The sequence below is a fragment of the Natator depressus genome, chromosome 8 (genome assembly GCF_965152275.1).
Source record: "Natator depressus isolate rNatDep1 chromosome 8, rNatDep2.hap1, whole genome shotgun sequence".
Lineage (NCBI taxonomy): Eukaryota > Metazoa > Chordata > Testudines > Cheloniidae > Natator > Natator depressus.
The window spans coordinates 16,480,666-16,505,738 of NC_134241.1; the positions used below are offsets into that span (position 1 = coordinate 16,480,666).

Here is a 25,073-nt window from a genome sequence, read left to right on the forward strand (position 1 = left end):
GAACCATCATGCGTATATTTCAGATCCATTGCTTATAAACCATGTCAATTCAGGATTACCTAGAACAGCAGACAAGGGAAGGCCTCATTTGATTACGTCTTGCGATGCTGTATGTGGGTTTCCCAGACAGAAAGACAAAGAATAAACCCCGTACACTGAGCCTCTAGACCTTATAAGTAAATAAGTACATAGGGGCTGCTTCTTTAGTATGTGTCTAATTCTATTGTTACAGACCCATCGATTTCAGTGTAAAACTTTCTGATTTAGCTGCATTTCATGATTTAGAGGAGAGGTAAAGCAAGACAGGTCTTGGCTTTGGATTCAGAGGGAAGAATGATGCTGCATATCGTACAAACAGACCCAGAAATGCCTGAGTTTTCTTACTTAAGAAGAAAGGCCAGATGTGCCCAGTCTCTTGTTTAGATAATTCTAAATGACACACATATTAGAAGTATTCTTTTTTTTCTTTTTCCAGAAAAGGCTATTTATTATAAATGTGTGTTTCTGTTTATTTTTTAAAAAACCCACTTTAACTCAGGAATCCCAGGTTGTGCCCACAGGTAGCAAATCCCATAAACGCTAATGATCCAAGGGGCTGGCAAACATCTTTAAATCCATTTCCTGAAAAACAGAAGCAGCACACTTAGTAGGTTTTGTAGACATGTAGTTTTGAGGCTCAGACAGTGGTGGCAACAAGTTTTTTTTCAATATGTATTTTACATAATCCTATCCTATGCCCTGTTTAAATAATCCTGGGTGTGTTTCACTTGCTTTTTTATGCTACTGTAAGGTATTTTAAGACGTGAAAAAGAGAGATACTTTTAGGCCACAAAACCAAGGGTCTTGTTTTGGGAGGGCAAAGGGAAATTACAAACCTTCATTTCAGGAGAGAGATATTTAAGGCTGTTAGGTCAAAAAGAAGTACCCAGTATCTGGAGAGGATGCCAGCTTCATGCGACGGTGTGTGCAGCGGTTTGCACCCGCTTGTTTGGACCTTTGGGTCCACAGAATGAAAAGTCTGGCACATGGGTGGTATATCTGTTTTTCTGCTGTGTGGACTTTTCCCATCCCCTTGATTTTGGCACAAAAACATATTAAAGCTTTAGCCTTCTTTCATTTTTAAGATTCACACTTGATTTAAAATCCCCCCCCCTTCCCCCACAGATTAAATTTCAACACTAAATCAGGCGTTCTAATAAGAAACGTCCCTCCTCTTGCCAGGCAGAGAGAGAGAGAGGTTCTGCAGCTAATTCCATGTGAACGACTAGTCATATGCCAGAAGATTCTCAGAACATCTACCTAGTGAGACCAAGGCTGACATGTCAGGTTGAGTCCCTTTTTGTTAATATGAACAGAAGCGCCTTTTCCTTTCACAGTGGGAATAAATGGAGCGTTGACCACGAACGCCTCCCTTCGAACACTGCTGCCCATATTAGTTAGGCCTGCGAGCCCTGAGCCAATCTGATGCACGGATAATGTCTTCACATTGCTGACAGTGTTCAGTATTTTTGCAGTTACTTCCAAGTCTACTTCTGCTGCCTAGGCCTTTTCACATTTTCGCCTCTCTCTGGACATTTCAGTACTATCTACTCAACACAGCACCATACTATTTGTAAGGTCTACTCTAGAAACATTTCAGGGTGCTCCATGCAAACTAAATTACACACCATAGAACTTGGCTCTAGTGATGATTAAAAGGAGTGCCTTAAATTTGACTATACACTTAAAAAGGCAGCTTCTGTGAAAGCCTAAGGAAGAAAATGTATAGACCTCACATCCCTTCCTTTCTTAATTCATGTAATTAGGGTGGAGATGACTGCATACCAGTGCCTGCTTCAGAGACACTGACTGAGGCACATATTGTCAAAACACTGGCTAATGGAAAGTTTCCTTTCAAATAAAATCATATTGAAAACACGTTAAGGGCATTTTGGGGAAATTGATGCAGGACTAGGAAGCAGGGATTCTATAACAAAGCTTTCCCTAGGGAAATTTGTGGAACAATGTATGCTTTTGTCATCCATATGAACGTTTATTTGAATTAATGTGTGCATGGATCTTAACCTTACTTTCTCTGCTGGACAACGTTTTCTGTTTTATTTTCCTTTTACTTTCCTCTCTCTCCTTCTGGCTTGGATTGTGCAGGAACCTCAGATCCCATCCGGTGCTTATCTTTATGCCACCTGTCAACCATAAAACCTTCACCCCCAGCCCAGCTATATGAATGCATCTCAGTCTTCACCTGCAGCACTTCTGCTTATTCCGGATCTGAGCTTCTCATAAGCAGTGTCTTCCTACAGTGGCCTTAGTCAGAGTTTGAATGGCAATCCCGAGAAGCAAAAGGCTAGTAAATTAAACAAATCTATTTCCCACTGATCGTCATCACCAACAAAGTGTTAAGAAATGGAGTAGCTCTGTGTGCACGTGTTCATTGGTTCCTCCTTTGCTGTTCAAAACTAATGTCTAGCCTGGACTTCTCCTGGTTTAAGTCTTTCCTTGAGTAGTGTGTGCCTGTTTTCTGAAGGAGGTGCCAGTTTCCATCTGTACCACATAGGCACAGAAAATGCTGTAACATGTAAAACCTTCATATTTGCTCACCATTGGCAACTGCCAGTCATGAATGAGCTAAAGAGCTGACAGATGATAGGGAGCATGCGCTGGATTCATATTGAGACCACCTTCAAGAAGAGTTCTGTCGCTTTTTCTATTCAGCCCTCTAAAAACCCTCCTCCTCCTCCTCCTCCGATTGTCCTTTGCCAGGCGGCCTTGTTGTTCAGCTGGATCTGATTTCTCAGTAAAACACTGACAATTTCCCCTAAAGGGGCAGGAGGAAAAATAGAACTGTTCAGTCACAAAGACATCCTGTCTTACTCTGAAAGAAGATCCTTGTGCTTAATTAACTTCATAAATTAGCTGGTGCTGTAACACCATCACTTTAACATAAAATGGAGGTAATATAATCTCATTGGTTCTTTTTGTCATTGTAATGGATCCTGACCACCAATTAATTTGCCCTTGTATGCTTTCAGTTCAGCTGCATTATGGTTGTGAACAAGCTGCTGCGCAGACACAGTTGACAAGGGCGTGCTAAACTATGAAATTATCAGTAGCATAAGACCCGCTGCCAATTGCTTGGTTTTTCTTTTTAAGGCTTTGCTCCCTTCCCTGTCACCTGCTCTCGTATTCCGAGTTCCTTACCCAGCTAACGGCTCTGAAGCTGCACCTATATGTTGTTGGTGGCAGTAGTTGTGCGTGATGAGAATGCCAGCTGTTTCTGATGTGGACTACATGCTTGCTGGGAGTCTCACCATGTTCCTCAGAATTTTGCAGACTAGGCCCGTAGGAGGATCACCTTTTTTTTTTTTTTTTTTTTTTTTTTTTTTAAAGTACAGTCTTCTCATTACTCAAGCGTCCGTCCCCCCCGTCTTTTAGTTTAAAGATGGATGGAAAGGAGCTGGGTGTGTGGGTGTGTGTGTTTTCTTATATAAGAAATGAGTGATCTGAAGGGAGATGGCTGACTGCATATGGAAATAGAAAAACATTAAAGCAAACAAAAAAAGTAAAGTACTTTTCTCTCTTTGCTGCGATTTCTGCCTCTCCCCCACTTTTTAAAAAATATTTTCAGTATAATTTTGTTTTCCATCCACTTTACATGGTGTGATTTGACAGGCTTTTAGTAGAACAATTCATAACACTTTTAAAGGTTCAGTAACCATGAATTTGTTCAGTGTGCTCTCCGGTAGCATCAGCCTTTCAGTATCAATATGGATCCTCTCTCTCCCCACCTTTCCCCCAATAAGCACTGGTTGCTAAGGATTTGTGCAGAACGGTTCATGAGAATTCAGAAACAGACATAGATTCAGAAAATGACAAAAGTCAAGACTGAGCTTAAACTCCTTAAATGAAATGCACAAAGGCATTGGGAATGCTCCAGCCTATATTAATTTGCCCCCTGATATCCCACTTCATGAAATAACCAAGCCAAATAACATTCTGCTGTCACATTGCTCATACTGAGTACATAGACTTCAGAGATTAAATCTCTAGCACCCTAGCTTGTATTTAGTGTGTTTTGCAACTGGAAAAATATGTGTATGTATCTATGGCCTTAATTTTGTATTTGACGTGATTTGAAGCATTTTTCAGGTCTGTTTTCATAGGACTGTGCCCTATTTCACATCGTCTACAATTATTGTGCAATATCATAGATCTAACCCAACATGACTGTGCATTGACTGTGAGACTCTAAAGAGGACCGTATAGTTTGCAATTAGAAGTGAAAAGATAAATACAGTGTCCAGTAGTGTCAAAAATGTAAAGTCATGGTTTTTTAAAAAAAAGTCTGAATTGTGGTTAACTAATTGCAGGCGAAAGGGAGGTGAAAATATTACATTTTAATCTTGTTACACAGGACAAAGAAATTAGGATGAAATTCACCCCAGTTGAGTGATATATAGGCTATATTAGGGGCGTAAGCTCTTAACACAGGTCTTGAGTGAGCCTGAGACCTTACATGGGCCCCCTGCAGGAATATGAATTCTACCCATAGAGCATTCTTGAAGTATTATAACATGATAAGAGAGGCTAGATGGTTTAGGGCTTGATTCAAAGACCATTGAAGTTGATGGAAAGGCTCCAATTAATTTCAGTGGTCTGTGGATCCGATTGTTAATGGACTAAGACTTGGAGCTAGAATCTCTGAGTTCTAGTCCAAGGCCTGACAACAGCTTGCTGTGTACCCTTAATATCTTTGTCTGATTTTCCCCTTCAGTGAAATGGGGTATTCTGATAATTGATTATCACTGGTTGGATAAATGTCCCTCTTTCCTCCCCCCCCCCCCCCCAAAATGAAACCCCTCCACCACTACCAAGGAATACTTTCGATCCAAAGCCAAAATAACAGAGACATTCTGGTGTGCGGCTAGAAAGCTTTTGGTTTTCAAGTTGTTGATGAAAAATTAAATTTACTGTGGAAAGCAGACATATATAGTGAAAAAAATTAGTTTTGTTGAAAACTCAATTTTTCACTGAAAATAGTTTTATTAGAATTTTTACAACCAGCCCTATATTTAATATTTGTACGGCACTTTGAAAATATAAAACACCACATGAGTACTCTGCATTATTTCGGAAAGGAAGTTAGACTTATTTGTAAATTCAGAAAAGTACAATAGTCATTTATTTAGTGTTTTCCATCCATCAGCCTCAAACTGCTTTACAGATGTAGGTAATCTCCATTATTATCCCCAGATTCCATCACCTGTGTGCACTGGAGTTAATTCTTTGCATTGTGCATGAACTGTTTGCACATGACAAAAAGGAAGCTGGTTGGAGAAGTTCTTAGCCTCCTGCATAGTTGAAATCTAAAATAAATACTTCTAGTTTTGTGTTAGGATTTACATCTATGCGAGGAAAATTACTAAGCAAGCAATGAACTTTCTTCTAGAGCATGGGTGTTAAAGTAAAAGCCATTCTGTGCATCACCAGATAGAACTTTAAAAAATGTAAAAACAACTTTGCTTCCTTCAGGGTGTGGATCTCTTGCTGGTAATGGCAGCTTGTGGGATTTAGTTGCTGCTGCTTGACCCATATTGATAACGCTTCTTTGCTTATGTTTGCAAAACAGTACTTTATCGTGGAGGTTAACATTGGATTCTGTGGAGCATATCAGAGGGTGTGGGAGGGTTGGGGGAGTGTGTCGAGTGAAACCATTAGTCCAGAGTGACTGAATTGTATTAGAGGCCAGCATGTCTTTCACTTACTGTGGGGTAAATTATTCCTTCCTTCCAAGGCTGTGATTCCCTTCTTTACAGGTATATTTTTGCCCCCATTGTTCATTTGTGCCAAGAAAAGGGAGGCCAGTCCTCTGAAAATTTAGACCTTTTGGGCTGATTCTCCACTCCTCTGAGCTTTGTTGGATGAAATAAATCGATAAAAGGGCAAATGAGAGCTGTTTGTGGCTCCCTCATCCTGAGCCGTGAGACCCCAGTGCAAGTGTGGGCTGCAAAGGAACAGTTCTGTCTTACACTACTGGCATGACATCCTCAAGAGACCACACACAAGTAGAGGATCTCATGGAGCTCTCCCCTCCCGGTCGCTATCCTGAGGGTGAGGATGGCGAACACTGGAGACAGTTTTACTGCTTCTACCAGTTTTACCCCAGCAGAGAGTCTCTCTACAAAGGAGGAATTCTCCACTGGCCATCTCCCACTACGTTAAGACCATTTTCCACCACTTCTGTGTTGCAAAGTGGCTTCAGTGGACCAGAGTATCCAGCCTAGTACACCTCTACCCCGATATAACGTGACCCAATATAACACGAATTTGGATATAACGCGGTAAAGCAGCACTCCGGAGGTGCGGGGCTGCACACTCTGGTGGGTCAAAGCAAGTTCGATATAATGCGGTTTCACCTATAACGCAGCAAGATTTTTTGGCTCCCGAGGACAGCGTTATATCGGCGTAGAGGGTATGTGCAGAACAGTGTGTTTCTCTGAAAAGTTTGGTCACATGAAGACGACCATCATGATGAGATGAGAGCTTTAGATTCAAGGAGGATTTTAGTTTCCTTCACAACCGATGGGGTAATAATGGAGATTTTGCAAGGACTCCTAGCTGCTGATCGATTTAACTTTTAAAGTTACTCCGGAAAACTAGTTGTTTCTGAATGAAATAAAACGATAGTGGATTGAGTGTCAGAGCAAATGTCCCATCTAAAAGGAGAGGTACCCAGAGGGATATACCAGTTTTCCCTAGCAGTGAGCAAACCTTTTGATAATTAATGCTTCTTAAACCTTGGAGAGTTACCTTGTGCATTAGAAGAAACCGCTAATGAAAGAAGATGCTAATAAGATGCTGCCCCTGATTTACGAACCCTTCCCCCTTAAAATGCAATGTGGTTTTCTACTGGCACATACAACCATTCCATTAATAATTAACACCTTTAATGGGGTTTGAAAGCATTTAGTTCAACACAAAATCTACTAGCTTGATTTTTAATCTCACTGAAAGCCTTTTGGGCAGACATAGAGCAGAGACACTAGTTATTCCTACAGAAGAAAATACAGCTTCAAAGAAAAGAATAAGTGTAGAATAAGTCAGGATATTTAGGATCTAGTCTGGGTGGTGTGAAGGAACCAGGCACAACTGTTAGCCCTGAAATCAGGGGTCTGTTTCTCCTCTCTTACATCTGAGTATCTCCATTGACTTAAGTGTAGCACGCTCCAGTTCTACTCCAGTTTAACTGACAGAATAATCAGTCTACCTGGTGGGGGTGGGGAGAGGTCAGAGCCCATAAGGAGAGGTCTGATTTCGGGAGTAAGAGTATCCCTCTGCACCTCTTTTGAGTGCATGTGTATGCATGTTGCACAGGTATGAGGAGAGGGCTGAAGGTTTGATGAGTCTGGGTCTTATTTAGTCTTCATACCATCCTGTAACAGCAGTGTTTGGTTGGTGAACTACAGTGTTGTTCAGTGGTGTAGATAATAGATAACTTGTGTCACCACTGCGACTAGATGTAATTGTGAGACAAGAGAACACTTCCTCCCACCTGGACCATTCCACAGTGCTTATTCATTTGAAAATACACCCTCTAATTAATCACTTTTCCATCCTGCCTCTCAGCGTTTTCACTAATCTACACTGGGAAGCGCTAGCAAGCTAGTGATGGTAGCACATTCATTCCAGACTTCCAAGATGACCTGTAAATATTATGAGACGTGATTTTCTATAGAATGGACCAATAAAAAAATCAAATGTTCTTTCTTTTGTTTACGTCAGAGGATGACTCCCATATTTACAGCTATGCAGTTAGGAGTAGGATTCGGCCTAGTCTCTCTATCATTCAAATACACATTGTACTGCTATGCATTTAGTGCTGATGAAACTCCTCAGCATTGCTAAAGCCTGATTAGCAAAGCGGAGAAACATTTTCAACTTGTATCATATGGGGATGTGAGAAAATATGCCAAGCAGAAAAAATAAGAGGGCAAACCAACGTGAAAAGCATCTTGAAGACTTTGAAGACAACACAGGGCTGAGCTAGCCATGTTATAAAAGGGAGGGGAAGATGGACTACACTTACGGAGGTATAGATATAGATGTAATAAGGGCTACTGTTGAAGAAGCCGTTTCGGTAGGACTTGTTTGGCAGCTGATAACAGAATCCTTGGGCTACTGGTTTCTCTACTCTTGACACGTAGGGGTGCTTTCTTTTTCTGTTGAATAACTGTGCTGCTAGATAATACTTGTGGTAGAAACCCCCTTGAGATGGATTTAGCTTTACCTCTGTTACATTTTAAGGGATCATATGAAGTAAATTTTTTAAAAGGCATTTTTTTGTTTTAACTGAGAAACTCTTGTATCCTGCATAAATGACTGATACATATGAATGAAAACCAGTAGATCGGGATAACCAAAGTGCAGCCCACTGAGCAGTGACAACCTGAGGGAGTTTGCAGTGCCATTTTTAACATGGAGCTGCAGCCTGAGTAGATGATGGCATTGCAATGCAAGCAAGCTTCCACCCTAATGGATGTGGAGTGTACCTTGATCAAGATGCAGTATTGCATGCTGGAGTCATAGTCTCTATAGGCTAGATCTCTGTATTATATTTTAGGGCAGCTGGTCTGAGGTCCATTTTACTTATGCAGAGTAGCTTTGTCCTTCAGAAATTTGCTAACGTGGCCCTCAGTTGACAAAGTTTGAATACCCTTGCATTAGCTAAATTGTGCAACAGCTACCCTCTGGCTGTTGCATTGAGAGAGCCTGAAGCTTAGCAGCTTTGTTTTGTAGGAATGGAATGGTGATAACATGGATTTTTTTATATACAGTCCAGTATTGATAGAGAACACAGCATGGGGATACTCAGTATATTATAGAGCTGATTCATTGATGGGCGATTTCCATTTATTGATAGGCCGTTCCCGTTCACATGTAAGCTATTTTTATGCTGGAAACAATTATTTGAATCCTGAGTTCCCTAGAAAATCATTTGAAAAGCTTCTTTCAGAAGAACTGATGTTATCCTGTGAGCCAAATGAATAAAGCGGTGAAATTTGTCTTGAAACCATGCTGGGGATAATTATTTAGACCCGTAAATGGCTGCAAGGTTTGAACTGTGTCACGTAAATGTCAGAGAGACTAGTAGGTAGACTGGCAGGGTGTGGAAAGGAAGAGAGAGACAGGATATGGATGGGGGCAGCGGTTAGAGACTTTAGATGCAGCAACTGGAAATGAGATCAAAATCTGGAAATAAAACTAGGGCTTTTTACAAGTTAAGGCTGCAATTAAACACAAGGATGGGAAGATAATAAGATGTACAGCAGACATGGGAATAAAGAAGGGACATTTGGGATGAAAATCCTTCTGCTACAATTTTATTCATTTCTAATCATACCTTTTTGGTTGCAGTGTGGAATTTTCAAAGGGGCTTATCGGAGTTTGATACAGAGTGCTCACTGAAAGTCAGTGGGTGCCAAAATCCTTCATGCTCCTTCGAAAATACCATTGCCAGTGCATATACTGTTATTATTCCATGGATTTCCACAGTTGCACGTCACTGTTGCTATTCGCATTCTTCAACGTTTGCTCAAATAGAAGGCATGGAATGAACATGAAAGAAAGCTCTAAAGCAGTGGAATATTTTGGGCTGCCAACTCACGGAATTCCTTCTCCTGCAGCTATTTGTGAAAAGTTAATATCCCGATTTAGAGATTCTAATTTCAGCCACTGGAGTCAGATTTTTGTTTCCGGGTTTTGATATTTTGGGTTCCTAGCAATTCTTTTTTCTGTTTTATTTCCCACTATGCACAAAACCAGAAGTGCTGCCTGCAAGCTACACAAGGATAATAAATAAATAACTTCAGATGGAATGTCACTTTTGTACACACAGTTAAAATGTACAGTTGAATTCAGACAGCAATTGGTATTTTCAAAAGCCCCACTGCCTCCTCTGAGATTCCTGTGAAAGAGAGAGAAAGGAAATCAGTCCATACAAAAATAACTGCTTTCCAAGATACAAAGAGATCCCAGAATAGTGTTTGTTTATTCAACTACCCTTGCTTGCCAAAGAGACATAGGGAAAGCATAGGCTCTGTGGCTGCATAACTGGAACAGTTGGACAATATTCAAGCAGTATGTTAGAGTAGGTTTTAAAAGGAAAAAATAAATAAAAGCATATTGATATTAACTTGTGTGTTGATCACAGAGCTGGTAGGCATGAACATAAGATGGCACATTCTACAATCCTAAAAACACAATCTCTACTTCATGAAGAGGTTTCCTGTAAAGATTCTTACAAAATTACTTATAAGACTGAGCAGAGAATAGCTTGGTCAGCTTGGACCAAATCAACCCTGATGCAACTCCACTTGAAGAGAGTTGTGTAACTCAATTGAAATGGGATCATTTTTCCATTTAATATAATGCATATCTTCATTAATTATTATTTTCATTGATCGGTTTGATAGGCACCAACAGTGTTTTCTGTGCTATCCAAGACCCACAGTAAAGCCAGTCCCTGGCCCAAACGGCTTACTGTAACAGCTTCCTAGACAAAGGTTAGTTTGAGAGATGTGCTCCTTACTATAAGTTTTTTAAAATAAAATAACCAAATAGAAATAATTCTCTTTTCTGAGAACCTTATTGATTATATTTTATATTGTCATTAGTGCAGTGGACTAAATGGCTAATGTGGAAATACATAGTGGTGACGCAGCTGTCTTTAAGATTAATGAGAATTACATTGTTTCAAAATGAGTTTAATCTCAAAAAAAGTGTATAGGCCCAATACACCATATAGAGGGAAATGCTTTTAATTATACATTCCTAAATATCTCAAGTCCTGCAATGAACTCTCTTCACTGGGTATTGTAACTACTAAAGACTCACTGGTAAATAAAAGGCCTTTCATAGAATATAAGATTTCCTGTAACTTGTTCTGAAGCTGCAGAATGTCTGGTAGCAAGGCAGCCAGGTGAAGTGGTTGGAGGCAGAGCAGAGGGTGGAATGTTGAGGGGCAGAGTTAAAAGTGTGAGAAACAAACGGTAAGAACCTCAGAACATTGACAGTGGATATTGGCTTGTCCATGAACTCGGGGAAGGAATGAAGGCTGCACAGGTGGGGGAAGAGCATGATCTGCAGGGAGTTACATTTTATTTTCAAGCTACTAAAAGATTAATTCAAACAAAGGAAAGAAAAGGCACCAAAAATTACTCAACAGTATCCTTTAACCTATCACCGAAGTTGCTGATTTGTTTGTCATAAGAGGTTGACATTTGAAACATAACCTGAAACTGAATAAACATCTTGTCTATCCTATTGACTTTTCTCTCTCACTCTTACAAAATATTCCAGAGTTTGGGCCAGTCCAAATCCGACGATAAGAAACAGAAACCATGAGCTGGAGTCTAGCATAAGGTTATTATTTTCAGAAGATTTTTCCTTGTCTTTGTTCTTTTAAAAAAAACTTTTGATTGTGATGTTTAAAAACCACAGATGTTGCCCCTAACACACTTCATGTAATAATGTAAGGAAACCTTGGTTAGAAGGAGCCAGAAGACATGTTTCATGTGCCCATGCTGTTTCCTAGAATGCAGTATACACATGGCCTGGCATTTGAGAAGGACCTGGCCATACTATTCTCTGTTGTCCAGCCCCCTCTTTCTTAACCGCTCAGAAGGGATTGATTTTCAGCTCCTTTGGGCCATTCTCAAAAGAACAGAACAACTTACTAACTTCATCCAGTGCACCTTGGTATAGCAATCCAAAGTAAGGGGAAACAGGCTTAGTAACAACCTCTGGGAGTCTCTTAACATAAGAGACAGATCCATTTTGCCATTTTCTCCCTCAAACACAAATTTAATCTCTTAAGACTCATCAGCCATGTTATTTTAGCATTGAATCCTCTACTCCACTTCCCTTTAAGTACTGTGTCTACAGTACTGGTGGCTGCCTATAGGTCAGTGGCTGCACCCTCTCTAGCTTGCAGCCTGCACTGCGTATCAAGGACCAATGGAACAAGGAACTTGATTCCTCACAGGGGGCTGAAGCATAAAACCAATCTTTACAAAGTAACCCACCTTGGCATTTTTGTGTACTGCTTGTTGAGGGCCAGTAGCGTTCTCAGTGTTGTACCAAACATGGATTACAATCTAAATTAGACAGACAATATGGTTCAGACACCAAACACACTGGAAGGCTAGAAGATTATTGAGACTTCAGATGGTGCACATTCTTTTAGTGCGGTTGTTACATTTATACTTAGATCCCCTGAAAGGCACAGTTAAGGGAGTTTTACTCCACTTCTCTATAAGAGGAGTTTCACTATCTCAGAATTTGCTGTAAGGTGGTTCCACTTTATTCTTTGTTACAACACTAATACTTCAAGGAAAAGTACTGTATCTAATAAAGTATCTAATAAATTCCAGAGCTAACTGAGTTGATTTCTCTTATACAGAGGAGGAAAAAGAGTGAAGTTTAAAGCAAGCCAATTAAAAAAGCAACGGAAAAGTTACAGTAGAAGAGGAAAAGAATCAAAGCAAGCACTGCAAAAATAATGAGCAGACTCTATTATATGCATATCAACCATTTACATCACCCAGAAACCAGTTGCGTCGTGATAGCTTGGTTCATGCTGGAGTCCCAACTGAGGCTTGCTGATCATTTATAAGTTTGACAGCTATAGACCAGTTGTGTTTAGCTGCCAACTATGAGTAATAGGTCCTCTACCTACACTGGCAGAAATCCCATTAGATAGGGCATTGTTGCTTTCCTCAATAGCCTTTTGCTGATTTCAGAAAATAAGTTATACTTAAAACTTGGTTTTCATTCATTCTCAGAACAGAGAAAGAGTCCATGTCAGCAAGCTGAGTTAGTCACAGAGAGCGTGTGGAATATGTGTTCTGTTGTGGGCATGTCCATGTTGGAGTGAAGGGTCTTTCTTTTTTCATAGTAGGTACCTAAGCTACATGATTTGGGGCATATTTATTGGAGGTTTTTCCTTATTAATTTTCTTCAGACAGCTACTAGAGTGAAAGAACTTCCCTGCCATCCTTCAGATAATGAACTCCTCTAGGCTTCCAGTGCGTAAGGCCCATTTAGTTAAAAATATAAACAGGAAATTGTTTTCGGGCACTGTGGATTGCAGCCCAGAGAATAGCCTTTCATACTTGCACACCTCAACCACCAAAATTAAAAAGAGGAATGAAAGGCTGGTTACAGACATCATTAATGTCCAGAAATATGATCAGCAATCTCGCAACAATGGGGGAGATAAAACAAAGCAGGTAAGTAGCTGGGGAAAGAAAGCCGCTGTGTGCAGTGAGATGACCTCTGTAACCTAGAATGTAGTCGTTCTGTACAACAAAGCAGCAAGCTTGCCAGCAAAAGAATGATAGAGCAGGGATTAATTGCAAGGTCCAACCCTTTTTGTCTAAAGAAATGCAGATCTGGCCTTGAAACTGTTTCCCAAGGTCTCAGTGTTCCATTTTGTAGCTTTGTTTCATGCTGTGAATATTCCCCAGGCACCTACTCTCATTGGATGTCGTTGAAATGTCTTTCTCTGTTTTGTTTGTTTGTGATGGTTGTGTGTTGATAAGTTATCTGATTCTGTCTTGCAGCCCTCAGAATCCAAGCCCAACATCACCCCTTTCACCGTCCTGGCCCATGTTCTCTGCGCCATCAAGTCCTATGCCCACCTCCTCTACGTCCAGCGACTCATCCCCCATCAGGTCTGTTGCAGAGTTTGTTCTGGTTTTCTGTTGCTGCTTCTGCAATTATATTTTTATTTTTATTTTTTTCTGTGTGTCTTGTTCAAGTTCCCCCAGTGCAGTCCAGCTTTGGTGTCTAGCTTGTTATTTTAGTTACCAGCTTTCATTGGTCTTCAGCTGCCTTCATGCAGCAAGAGAGGAAATGTCCAAACATCCCATGATCCAAGAGGAATGGTTTGAGATGACCTTACAACAGTTAATTATCTATCAGGTGTTCCTCTCATCCCAACAGTGGTGCAGACCATGGGGAGAATTTCTCAGTGATCAGAGCAGGCAGCTAGGAACCATGACCCCTAAGTCTTATTCCCACTGCTACAGTTGTCTTGCTGTGTGACTTTTGCCAAATCCCTTAACTTACCTGAACCTCATTTTACCATTTCTACAACAGGTGAGAAATGTACTAACCTCACAAGAGTGTTGCACGGCATAACTAAGAATTGTTAAATACTATGGGCCTTGATTTTTTTTTTCCCCAGCCCAATCTCCCTTTTCACACCTGCAATTTTACTGAATGGAACTATGTAATATAGACATACTGTCTTATTGTGTCTGCATCTCAGGTAGTTAGACGCCACATGAAATAAATTGCTCCTGGAAGTTGGGGACACCCCCTAAAGGAAGGTTTAAAAATCTTACCCTTTGAGGTGGAAGAATATAGTATTATATAATGCTCTACCTAGGTTATTCCTAAAGTGCCCAGCATCATGGTGCATCTAAGTCCTGGAAACTGCTGCATGGTCTCAACTGCGAAAATACTCATTTTCCTAGCGCATTCTTGTTTTGCGCCGTGCCATCTCCTGTAGCCCTGAGAACTTGGAGTATTCTAACTGGCTGCTGTGATTAGTTTATCTTGCATTGAAGAAACATGCACTGTATGGCAGGAATGTGCCTGTCTTCAACATAAACCTTTGTACTGAATATGTATCATATTATGGGATGTGGGGGAATGCAAAGACTATTCACCTTGTAAAAGAAATGAAATTGGATACAACATCATTGATATATTTGTCCCCCTTATGATTGGTATGGGAGTTAGAGGCAGTCAGTTTGTCTTACAGATCTGTCACCTGTTCCACACTCCCTTTTCCCTGCCTACTCTCCCTGTACTAGTTTATTCAAGGTGATTTGGTTAACCAGGCTTCCCATCTGCTTTGGTGTGCTGGACTGTAGGGTAGCACTGATGCCTTAATATCTAACACTCATTAGTAGGCAGCGCCCCAGCCCATCTCTGGCAACTGCACTGCTGCAGTATATAACCCAGAGGTGGCAATAACCGTCCTCTGATGATTTTCAGTCTGACCTCCAGAAAGCTGCCCTCTGAACAGGCCCCTTCTCTTCAAGTGGATCATAAAAAATGCAATAAAAAACATATTAATTCCTTTAAGACCAGCCTAAGTGGAATTATCTTTGCTTTTTTCCCGTCCTTTAATTAGTATTCATTAGTGCATAAATGTTGCAGAGCAGCAGGAAGAGAGGCAGAACCTGGGTCCTGCTCCTTATATGACAAAATTGAAAACTACCTCACCCACAACTTACAAATGCCATATTTAACTCCTGTCTAACTCTTCTGAGAGGACGACTCCCTCGTTCTATAAATTGTACAAGGGCACATTGGGAAAACTCCATTGAGTGCTTTCCTGGCCCTATGCCATGCTTGGAGGCAGAAATTAAAAATGAGTGATCAGAAGGATCTAAGCTTTTTTTATCTCCTTGACGGGCACAGCAGCAGCAGAAATGGCACAGTCCTGATAGTAGCAACTTGCACTGAGGTTGCTGTGAGGACAAAAAAAAGTGGTTGGAGGCCTAAAGGGGACCAAGCAGTGGAGTTTATTTACAAGAATAGCAACAGCTTAAATAATTCAGGGCAGTTGCCTAGAAAATTCCTTTGTTTTAATTATATGATCTCCACAAAGCTTTGCATGCTGAGTGAGTCCTACTTGGCTCCTGAATGGTAGAGATGTAACCCCTTTAGTTTGTGTTTGTCTAACCGTGCCACTCCCCACCCTTGACAGCCAATTGGACTGGATGGGAAAACTTGGAAACATGTCATCTTTGGAGCTGTGCCAAAGCGTGTCCATGAAATCACAAAGCCACATGAAACTTTCCCGGTCTGAGATTTTGTTATGAATTTGACCAGTGTGATAAACTCAGGACAGACAGCTGCAAGGGTGGGGTAGAAAACAGTCCCAGAAGGTTAAAAGGCCCTCCTCCCCCTATCAACTGAGGAGGGATAACTACAGGTCAATCAGGTTCAGCTGAGAAGGGATTGCCAGAGAATCAATTAGGATCAGCTGAGAGGGAGTTACTTGAGGTCAATTAGGATCAGCTGATTCCAACTAACTGCTGCCTGAGACCTTTTTAAACCCTCCCCTGTTGGGAGAAGAGGGAGAGAGAGAGAAGGAGTCATGCTGTCAGTAGGTTAGGATCAGCGAGACAGCAAGCCTCACCAGGAGGGGAGGCTGCATTCCCTCCCATAAGGGAGAAAAACAAGCCCAAAAGACTGGTGAAGAGAAGGAACGGACTGTCCCTGTGCAGCCAAGGGGGACTGTTTTACCCAAGCCCGTCTCACCAAGGCTAAAAGCAACGGAGGCTGGTGAGACCGAGAAGGTGCCTTGCCACACCAGGTTTACTGAAGAGGCTTGCAAAACGTCCGGGTGAATCCATGACCAATTTGAGCAAATTTGGGCCATCTGATTGTTTCAAGTCAGAAGCTGGAGAAAACAGACCGGTTCAACCAAGATTTGCTTTTGAAAAAACTCAAAATCCCAAAGCAAACCTCAGAATGTTGTGGTGGGAGAGATGATTATGAACCCCTCATGAGAGAAATAAACCCTACTTCTTACTGCTCTTTATTTGTTGTTATTGTTGTTTGGTGAAGGAGCAAGGGGTTCTTTGGGATGTTAGTAAGCTTGTTTTGGTTTCCTATTTATATTGAATGAAAATGGTACTAACAGAAAAGTTAGTTTTTTTTTTTTGATGAACGAGCTCCTGGAAAGGAAAGTGACCTAATTTTTTAAAAAATGCTCATGTAAAAGATTTGTTGTTTCAAAGAAAGTCTGTTTGCCCTGTGAGGAATTAGATTAGCTGCATTTGAACTTCCAAATATTCCACGTTTAGATTACAGATTACAATTAGTCCTTGCATGACAGATCAGAAGTCCTGTCCTAATGGTACTGATGGAGAGAGGTTATATTTACATGGTTGCCTATGCATTTTTCAGGATTTTGTACTATCCACTTATCTTGCTTTCCAATCACTTATGTCAGGTTAACACACTTTCTTCCCCTTGCTACAAACCACTGCTCTGCTGGTAAAAGTAAGACAAAACAGTGGAGACTATTCAGACTTGTGCATGAGCCTCCAGGGTTTGGCCATGCCCTACCGCTCGCCCTCCACACTTCAGATACAAACAAAGTGGTGGGTCAGGCCCACCTGGAGGAAAATTACTTCCCGATCCCAAATATGGTGATCAGCTGAATCCTGAGCATATGGGCAAGATTCACCAGCCAGATACCCAGGGAAGAATTCTCTGTAGTAACTCAGATCCTACCCCATCTAACATCCCATCACAGGCCATTGGGCCTATTTACCATGAATATTTAAAGGTCAATTAATTGTCCAAATCAAGTTCACCTATGGAAATTGCCACTATCTACAGGAAAAGTTACCCTTAAGTCTGTTCTGGGTTCCCAGAGTGTTCATAAAGGCATTGATCGTGATAATAGCCAGGAGTAGTACAATGACTCATATTTATTAGATGATACAAATGTCAGGGCCTCATAATCGGGAATCTTGCAGGAAGTGACCTTGAAGACTGTATCAGACTGGCTTCCACAGCACCCTCTTGTGGCCCACCATGGCACTATGCACCCTGCCTCAGTTTTCCCTTTGAGGGAGCTGGAACTATTTTCAACATGTGATGAAACATAATGAAAAGGCAAGTGACAATCCTGTTTGGAGTGGTTCAGTCTTTCAGTGGCAAGAGGAAGCCCAAGAAAATGAAGGACACTCCCTCCGCAGTCCAGACTCCCCAAATCCTGACCACAGAGCCCTGGCTTTCAGGTTACACTATATGTATCGAGAACATTGTCAAGGTTAGGGAACACAGAGCATCAACTTCCCAAAGAGAAGAGCAGTCAGGTTGGGTCTTTGTGGCTTCCATGATCAACTGAGGTAGGAATACATTCTGATCTGTTCAGGCAATGTAAATAAATCCCCTGGGGATTGGAGGCAGGGCGGGGGGGGGGGGCAGGGGATGACAAGAAGTTCAAGTCTAAATGCCAAAGCGATGTAGGCATTTAAAGTCATGCTCATAAAAAGAGCACTGAACTCAGTTCAATAAGGCATTGTTGTTTGAATCTACTGATATCAGTTCAGAATTTTCATACTGCTTTGGAAGCAGTTGATTGGCTTGAGAGCCAAAATCTTGACGTCTCCTTGGCAAGTCTGTGCTGCCTCTGGTATCTGTATGAGGCACAGCCCAAATATCTTGGACTGAGAGTCCCAGTAAGGAACTGGACAGGTCACAAACATTCCATTTCCAAGGCTGACGCATATAGCCAAACCAACGTTACAAGCTTTCTGCCTTCCAGGGCTCCCAATTCAGGAAGGAGGCTTCCATTTTTCTGGTGGGTTTTCCATCTGAGGCAATGTCAGCATGCAGCTTCCTGTATGATTGTCTCACTGAAATGGGAGGGATCTCCCAGGTTCCTTATTTCCAAAACTGCAAAATACGCTACATAAAATATACTCTAGTCTGCTTAAAATACAACAATAAATCCTAGTTTGTCCTATTTCCTACTGATCAGTCTTGTTTGACCTTAGGACAGAAGTGGAAGGGTGGGCTAACTCTTCCCCACTGACTAGAAATCTGAGATAACTCAGTTTATGTTGTGGTCTGCTGATTGAAGCAAGAGCCAGAGACTCCTGCATTCTGTTCCCTGCTTTACTAGGGAATTGCTGGTTGGCTTTTGGATGCAAATGCTTTCTGCCTCAGTTTCCCCTGGAGATTCAACTGGTGAAAAGCTTATTTGTTTCCATAGCAACTTATGGATGTGACTTCTGAGAAACAAGTGCTGCTGATAAGAGGAAAATTAAAGCCTCTGAGATGCCATCCTGGTGAAGATTTCTACGTACTTCCTGGATGGCAAAAAAGATTAAATGTTGGAGAAAAGCAGACCTGTTGTCTGGAAATTAACTTACGTACTTAAGTCACGTCAGGCATAGAGATGAAAATAACCTTGAGAAAGCTATCATGGATGGAATGGTGGTGGGTCGTCATAGTAGGGAACGACCAGTGAGGAGATCAATAGACTGTGTGCGGCAGGTAATGGGAAGGTCATCTGCTGAGTGTGCAAAGTTAGCCATGAATTAAGAATGCTTCTGAAAATTCTGTTATGAGGTCACCAGTATTCAGACATGAATAAATGGACTTTACATTACATTACAGTTTACCCCACTGCAAAGTGGAGGTAATACAGAGAAAGTTTTTGAAGTTTAATGTTTGTAAAGGGTTTTGAGACCCGCAGGTGGTGGGTTCTGAAAAAGAGCAACAAATTATTAACAAAAGCTACTTATTGTTCTGTTTCTGAAGTGCTCATCTGTGGGTGCAGAGTTGTTTTCAGGAAGTAGAACACTGTAGATACAGCTAGAAATGAACTATAAAATATTTTTTGGGTAAATGTTAAAAACAAACTGCCCTGACTGATTTACAGTGTCAGTAAGTGACTACTAATGCTGCCTGCCTGTCTGCCCCAAGTAGGAACTAGGTTTTTAGATAGACATTTCTTTTCAGTGACTCACAAAATATTTCCAATTTACTCTGGCCTTATTTAATTCTCCCCTTTAATGGACAGGAAACTCTTCCAGTAACCTCTGATTTAGTGCTGCTCAGTGTGTTGGGCAATTCTGTACATGCCCTGTTCGTCAATGCTTCAGTTTTGCTCTCACTGAAATTTCCAATATGGTGAAATGGGACTCTGGAGGAAGTGATATCTCTGAGAGAGCTTGACTTCATTGGAAATATTTTGAATTTTTTCTTCCCTGACCCTGGGTAACCTTTTCACCCTGAGCCCTGCTATTTGGCATCTTCCTCAAAAATTTCCCCAAGAGAGTGGGGACAGAAATTGTGTTATATTTTTAATAGAGATTTTCCTTTTTTATGTCGAATACATTCTCTTTCTGTTTTCACAGCTCACCATTCCGGAAAGCCAGAGCCTTGTATGCTTGCAAAGCAGAACATGACTCAGAGCTCTCCTTCACAGCAGGCATCGTATTTGATAATGGTGAGTCTTCAACTCCCAAGCGTGGACAGTGTAACGTAATACAAAATGCTTCACAGAGGGAGAAGCAGGAGAGAGAGACCGTTGAAAGCTACAAAGAAGAAGAAAGGTTTTACAGAGATGATGTTAAGGAGAGGAAGAGGTTTGATTTTCAGAGGTGCTGAAAACCCACTGCTGCTGATTTTGTATGGGTGGGAGTTAAGGGTGCTCCACACCTCAGAGGAAGTGCTCAGCACTCATCAGGACTGAGCCTTTTGAGGGAAGGAGAATTGTTGGGGAAGTACAAGTGGAGAGGAGAAGCAGCGAGAAGGACAATGCTGGAAGTTTATAATCTTCCATCATACAGGTTTCATTATAACAAACTACCACCATTGCCTTTGGTTAGTACCAGATAGTCAACACATGCATTGAAAATGGAGGGAAATTACAGGATGTGATCATGCTTTCAGTGGAGAACAGGCTGGCATCATCACCTTGTATACATGTATGGGTGAGAATTAAGTGGAGGGGTTGCAGCGATCCCCACGGCTATGTTTAGGAACATGGAATGTGTCCTTTGATCTTTAATAAGTAAAAACTTAATGTAATGTTTAGCATGGGAGCACCATTCACCCCATTGCAACGATACATGGGCGAAAACCAAGCTAATGGGTTCTCTCTCAATCTGAAAACCAATACTGTTTTTGAGTTGCTTTCCTCTTCGAATGCAATGTGTTCTTGCTAGTTGCTGATAGGTATATTATTTCCTGTATATATGCAGGTAAAAGATACTTGCCAATACACCGAGGAATGGAGTTAAGCATATTTCAGTATGTTCTACTTAGGATGACCAGACATCCCGTTTTTAAAGGGACAGTCCCATATTTAAGCCCTCCTGCAGGTGTCCCAACTTCTTCTTAAAAACGGACAAGTTGTCCCGTATTTTCTGTCTCCCCCCACATCAGTACTGGCAGGTCCTGCTGCTGGCCGGATCCCTGCTTGCCAGCCGCCCTCCCACCAGCGGTGAGTGGGGGGGAGGTCCAGTGGCCGACGATGTGGGTGGGTGTGCGAGGCTGGTACAGGGGCAAAGATGCAGTGCGCAGGGCCAGCCGGTCCCCCGGCTGGTCTGTCAGCGCAGCCCCTGCTGCGTACCAGCTCTCGGCCAGCAGGGCTCCACCCCCCCATCCCATTTCCAGCCGGGGCTGGCTGTGTGCTATGAGCTGCATTGGCTGGTGAGTGCCGGCAGGCGTCAGACGGCGGCCAGTTATGTGTCGCCTCTGCTGCCCACCCATCGGCCCTTTATGTGCTCCCCTCTGGCTGTCCTCTCCCTGCTTCGCCCCTTTGCCCCCCCAGCCCTGCTGCTCCTCCATATCCCATTCCCCGCCTCCCCCCCACTAGCTATGCCGCCCTCGGCAGAGCATGTCCCACTCCCAGCACTGTGCGGAGAACCAGCCCCTGGTTGGAGCGCTCAGCTCACCAACAGCCTGGCCAGCAGGCTCGTTCCTTCCCCCACTGCCTCTGGCTGGGACAGCTCCCTGGGAAAGCCCAAGACACTCTGGCCCGGGCTCTGGCCACGAGGAGCCGAGCCCTGCATGTGCCAAAGCCCCCCACAGCGCTGGTACGGGGAAGCCTCTCCGCCCCTCAGCTAAGCTCTGCAGTGGTGGGGGGAAAGCAATTTCCAGCCTGTTCACACTGCGAATCTGCAGGCTCTACAGCAGCCCCCGAAGCAGCAGCTTAGCACCCTCTTCACCTCCCTCCCACGCCCTGGGCCCTACCCCCAGGGAGCGTGGGGCTGCTCCGTCCCCTAGGCACCCTTCCCTGCTGAGCCACCTCTCTGGCTGGGTGGGTTCGCTGAAGCCCCTACAGTAGGGTTGCCCACTTTTTAATCACACAAACCCAATAACCCTTGACCCGCCTGCTGCCCCACCCCCTCCCTGAGGCCATGCCCCTGCCCTTCCCCCGCTCACTCTATTTCCCCCCCCCCCCATTGCTCACTCTCTCTCACCCTCAATCACTTTCACCGGGCTGGGGCAGGGGGTTGGGGTGTGGGAGAGTGTGCAGGCTCTGGGATGGGGCTGGGGATGAGGGGCTTGGAGTGCAGGAGGGGTCTCCAGGCTGGGGCCAATGGGTTTGAAGTGCGGGAGGGGGCTCAGGGCTGGGGCAGGGGGTTGGGGTGCAGGCTCTGGGAGGGAGTTAGGGTGCGGGAGGGGGTTCTGACCTGGGGCAGTAGTGCGGGAAGGGGTTCGTGGTGCAGGCTCTAGGAGGCAGTTTGGGTGTAGGAGGGGGCTCAGGCCAATCCGGGAGGGTTAGCAACCCTACCCTGCAGTCAGGTTCCCTGGGCCCTGGTGCACAATGCATTCTTAGGGCTTAACCCCTTCCTGCCAGCTCTGTAGCCAGGGGACAGGAGGCAGCTGGGTTATGTCGGTGGCCAGCAGCAGCCTGGAGGTATTAGCTGCCTTTTGACACTGTGTGGGCAGGAAGGGACAAGCTGCTTCCAGACACACAGGGATGGGGAGAAGAAGAGATGAGCTCTGCAAAGACACAGGCCAGGTCATCCCTTCCCACCCCACTCCCCTGCACCTGGAAGCAGCTCCCACCCCTTCCCTCCCACACAGTGCTGAAAGCCTGCTGCTGGCCACATTCTGGTGTGAACCCTGGCAGAAGTTTGGGGAGACGGGGCATGTGATGCTGCATGCCCCCCCAGTGTTGCCTTGGGAAAGTGGGGCGCCAGGTACCAGAAGACACGGGTCTGTTCCAGGGGCCCAACCAGGCATGGAGGGCGGAGAGCACCCGGCAGAGAGGGTCAGGTCGGTCGGTCACCCCTCCTGTGTGAGAGAGATATATGGGAGTGTGTGTGTGTCACCTTTCCCCATGTGTGGGGAGGTCTAGGGGTGTGTGTGCCATCCCTCCCTGTATGAACCCTAAAGCCTTAAAGATAAGAAGGTAAATAAAAAGAATCCAACTACGCAGTATTTCTTTTTAACAGGGGCTCAGTCAAGCTGATGTTAATGTGAACGTTTGTACTGCATAGTTCTGACCGATTGCCATTGAACTCGCTTGAATATGAGCAGTTTTACCAGGTGCCCCATGTTCAACATAGGGAAATATGGTCACCCTAGTCATACTTTGTCTGTGCATGAGTGCATTGTCCCATGTCTGATGCTGTTTTTGTTCCCCTTTCCACATCTTGGGTCTCCTAAATAAACCTCCTTTGTAAGGAAGTTCAAGGTAATCAAGGCCCAGATGCAGAAGCAGCAAAAGCTAGTGATTCCTGAGCAGCTTTCTAGGTGAATGTGACAGAGACAGATTAGCTTTTGCATATTGTACCAGAGCTGCACTATGATATTGCTATAATGGTCCGTGCATCAGATGAAAAGGGGGAAATGAGTGTCTTATTCTGAATTGTATTATGCATGTCCTTTTTCTTCTACACATTGGTGAGACTTGGGGTAGGTAGACAGAAATCAGTTTGTTTCTGGGAGTTGTTCCTAAGAAACATAGATTGTGTGTTTCATCCATCAAGAAAAAGGGACAAAAATATTATGCTCAATGGAATTCTTCAATATTTTCTTGGATATAGTTGCCTTATATGGAAAGGATTTTCCACCACTTCCCAGACTGGCTTGGACTTTATTTTTGTGTGTTGTCACTTTGGAAGCAGCTGCCACGTTCTCTTTTTGTCCCCTTCTTGTTAATTAGCAGAGTCCCCTCTTTGAGCTTTTGACAAAGGGCAGCAATTTAACAGGTACAAGGTTGATTTAAATATCCGGCGCTTGCTAGATAAAAATTGATGGATCATTCAAGAAAAATCACACACAGAATTCCCTAATCACTTAGTGTTTTCCTAATAACTCTAACAGATATAAAACACATTGTCACTGGGAAGGAAATTAAATAGACACTATCTGGTTGATGATGGCCCAGTTTTAGTTCTTGTGATAATGAAGTTTTTGGGAAACCTAATATTAATAGCAATGTTTTCAAATAATCTTTTGAAGGTAGACAGTTTTTTCTTTGGATTTAACTTGTCTTTTGCAGCAGTTGCAGTGCAAGCTTCCCTGCATTTCTCAGAACACTTAGAATCTTTATTGTATTTATCCTCACAATGCAGCTGTGAGGTAAGGAACTCATATTAGCCTTTCTGTGCCTCAGTTATCCCCAAGGTGACGCAGGATGTCTGGTGGAGCACTGAATTGAACCCGGGTTTCTGGGGTGTTAGACTAGGGCCCTAACCACTGGACCGTCCTTCCTGTCTATGGTAAATGTTTCAAGATGTGCATGGAAAGAATTTTAATAATTCTTACATTTTAATAATCTAAAGCATGGGTTCCCACCCTGAGGCTTGCAAATAGGAATCAGGGGGTTTGCAGCCCTGTGCATTTATCATAGTGCTAAATATGAGGTTTCCCAGCTAGACAGAAGGAAAGTCCTGGAGGGAGAAGCGGGGGAGTCTTGTTATGAAAGAGAGGTTAAGAACCATTATCTATCAAGTATTAGTAACACAGTTTAGGAAATGTGGTCAATAGTTTTATTAAACGTAACATTCAAACTTGATTTTCTAAAGTTAGGTGCCTAAATAGAGACTTAGGGCCTGTTTTCCAGGGCTGCTGAACATCCACAGACCATGTGGTCTACAACAGGAGTTGTGGGTACTCAGCACTTATGTAAATTGACCCGTAGGTGATTAATTTTAAGCACACGTTTAAAAATGTTGGCCATATTTTTAGCGTATGTCCCTTTAAATTAACCTAAAAACCATCTGAATTGCTGCTGCCAGATGCTGTGATTTGTATGCTGTGAATGTGGAAAAGTTGTGTTCTATTTGTATTCTCATTTTATACAGTAGTGGGGAGAAAACGCTGTTAAGATGCTCTCTAGCATCTACTGTATGTGTCATGCTTTATCAGACAGCATTGGGAAAGAAATTAATGTCTCTTTCAGGAATGTTAGTCATTTTTAAAGGAAGAGAAGAGTAGTACCTGGAACCCATGTGACTTTCAATAAAAGTATTATCTTGAGCCCATTTACTGAGACCTAGAATTTG

The 25,073-nt window shown here is 42.9% G+C and overlaps 1 protein-coding gene across 2 annotated transcripts in view; it reads left to right on the forward strand.

Annotated features, from left to right (window-relative positions):
• ARHGAP26 (Rho GTPase activating protein 26) overlaps positions 1-25,073 on the forward strand; it is a 309,239-nt gene that overhangs the window by 276,920 nt on the left and 7,246 nt on the right. The window contains exons 21-22 of one of the 2 annotated variants that reach the window (XM_074960514.1): positions 13,620-13,730; positions 19,962-20,053. In XM_074960514.1, the coding sequence (XP_074816615.1) occupies positions 13,620-13,730; positions 19,962-20,053 (203 nt within the window). The remainder of the gene's footprint in view (positions 1-13,619; positions 13,731-19,961; positions 20,054-25,073) is intronic. The other variant, XM_074960515.1, reaches the window with a different exon arrangement.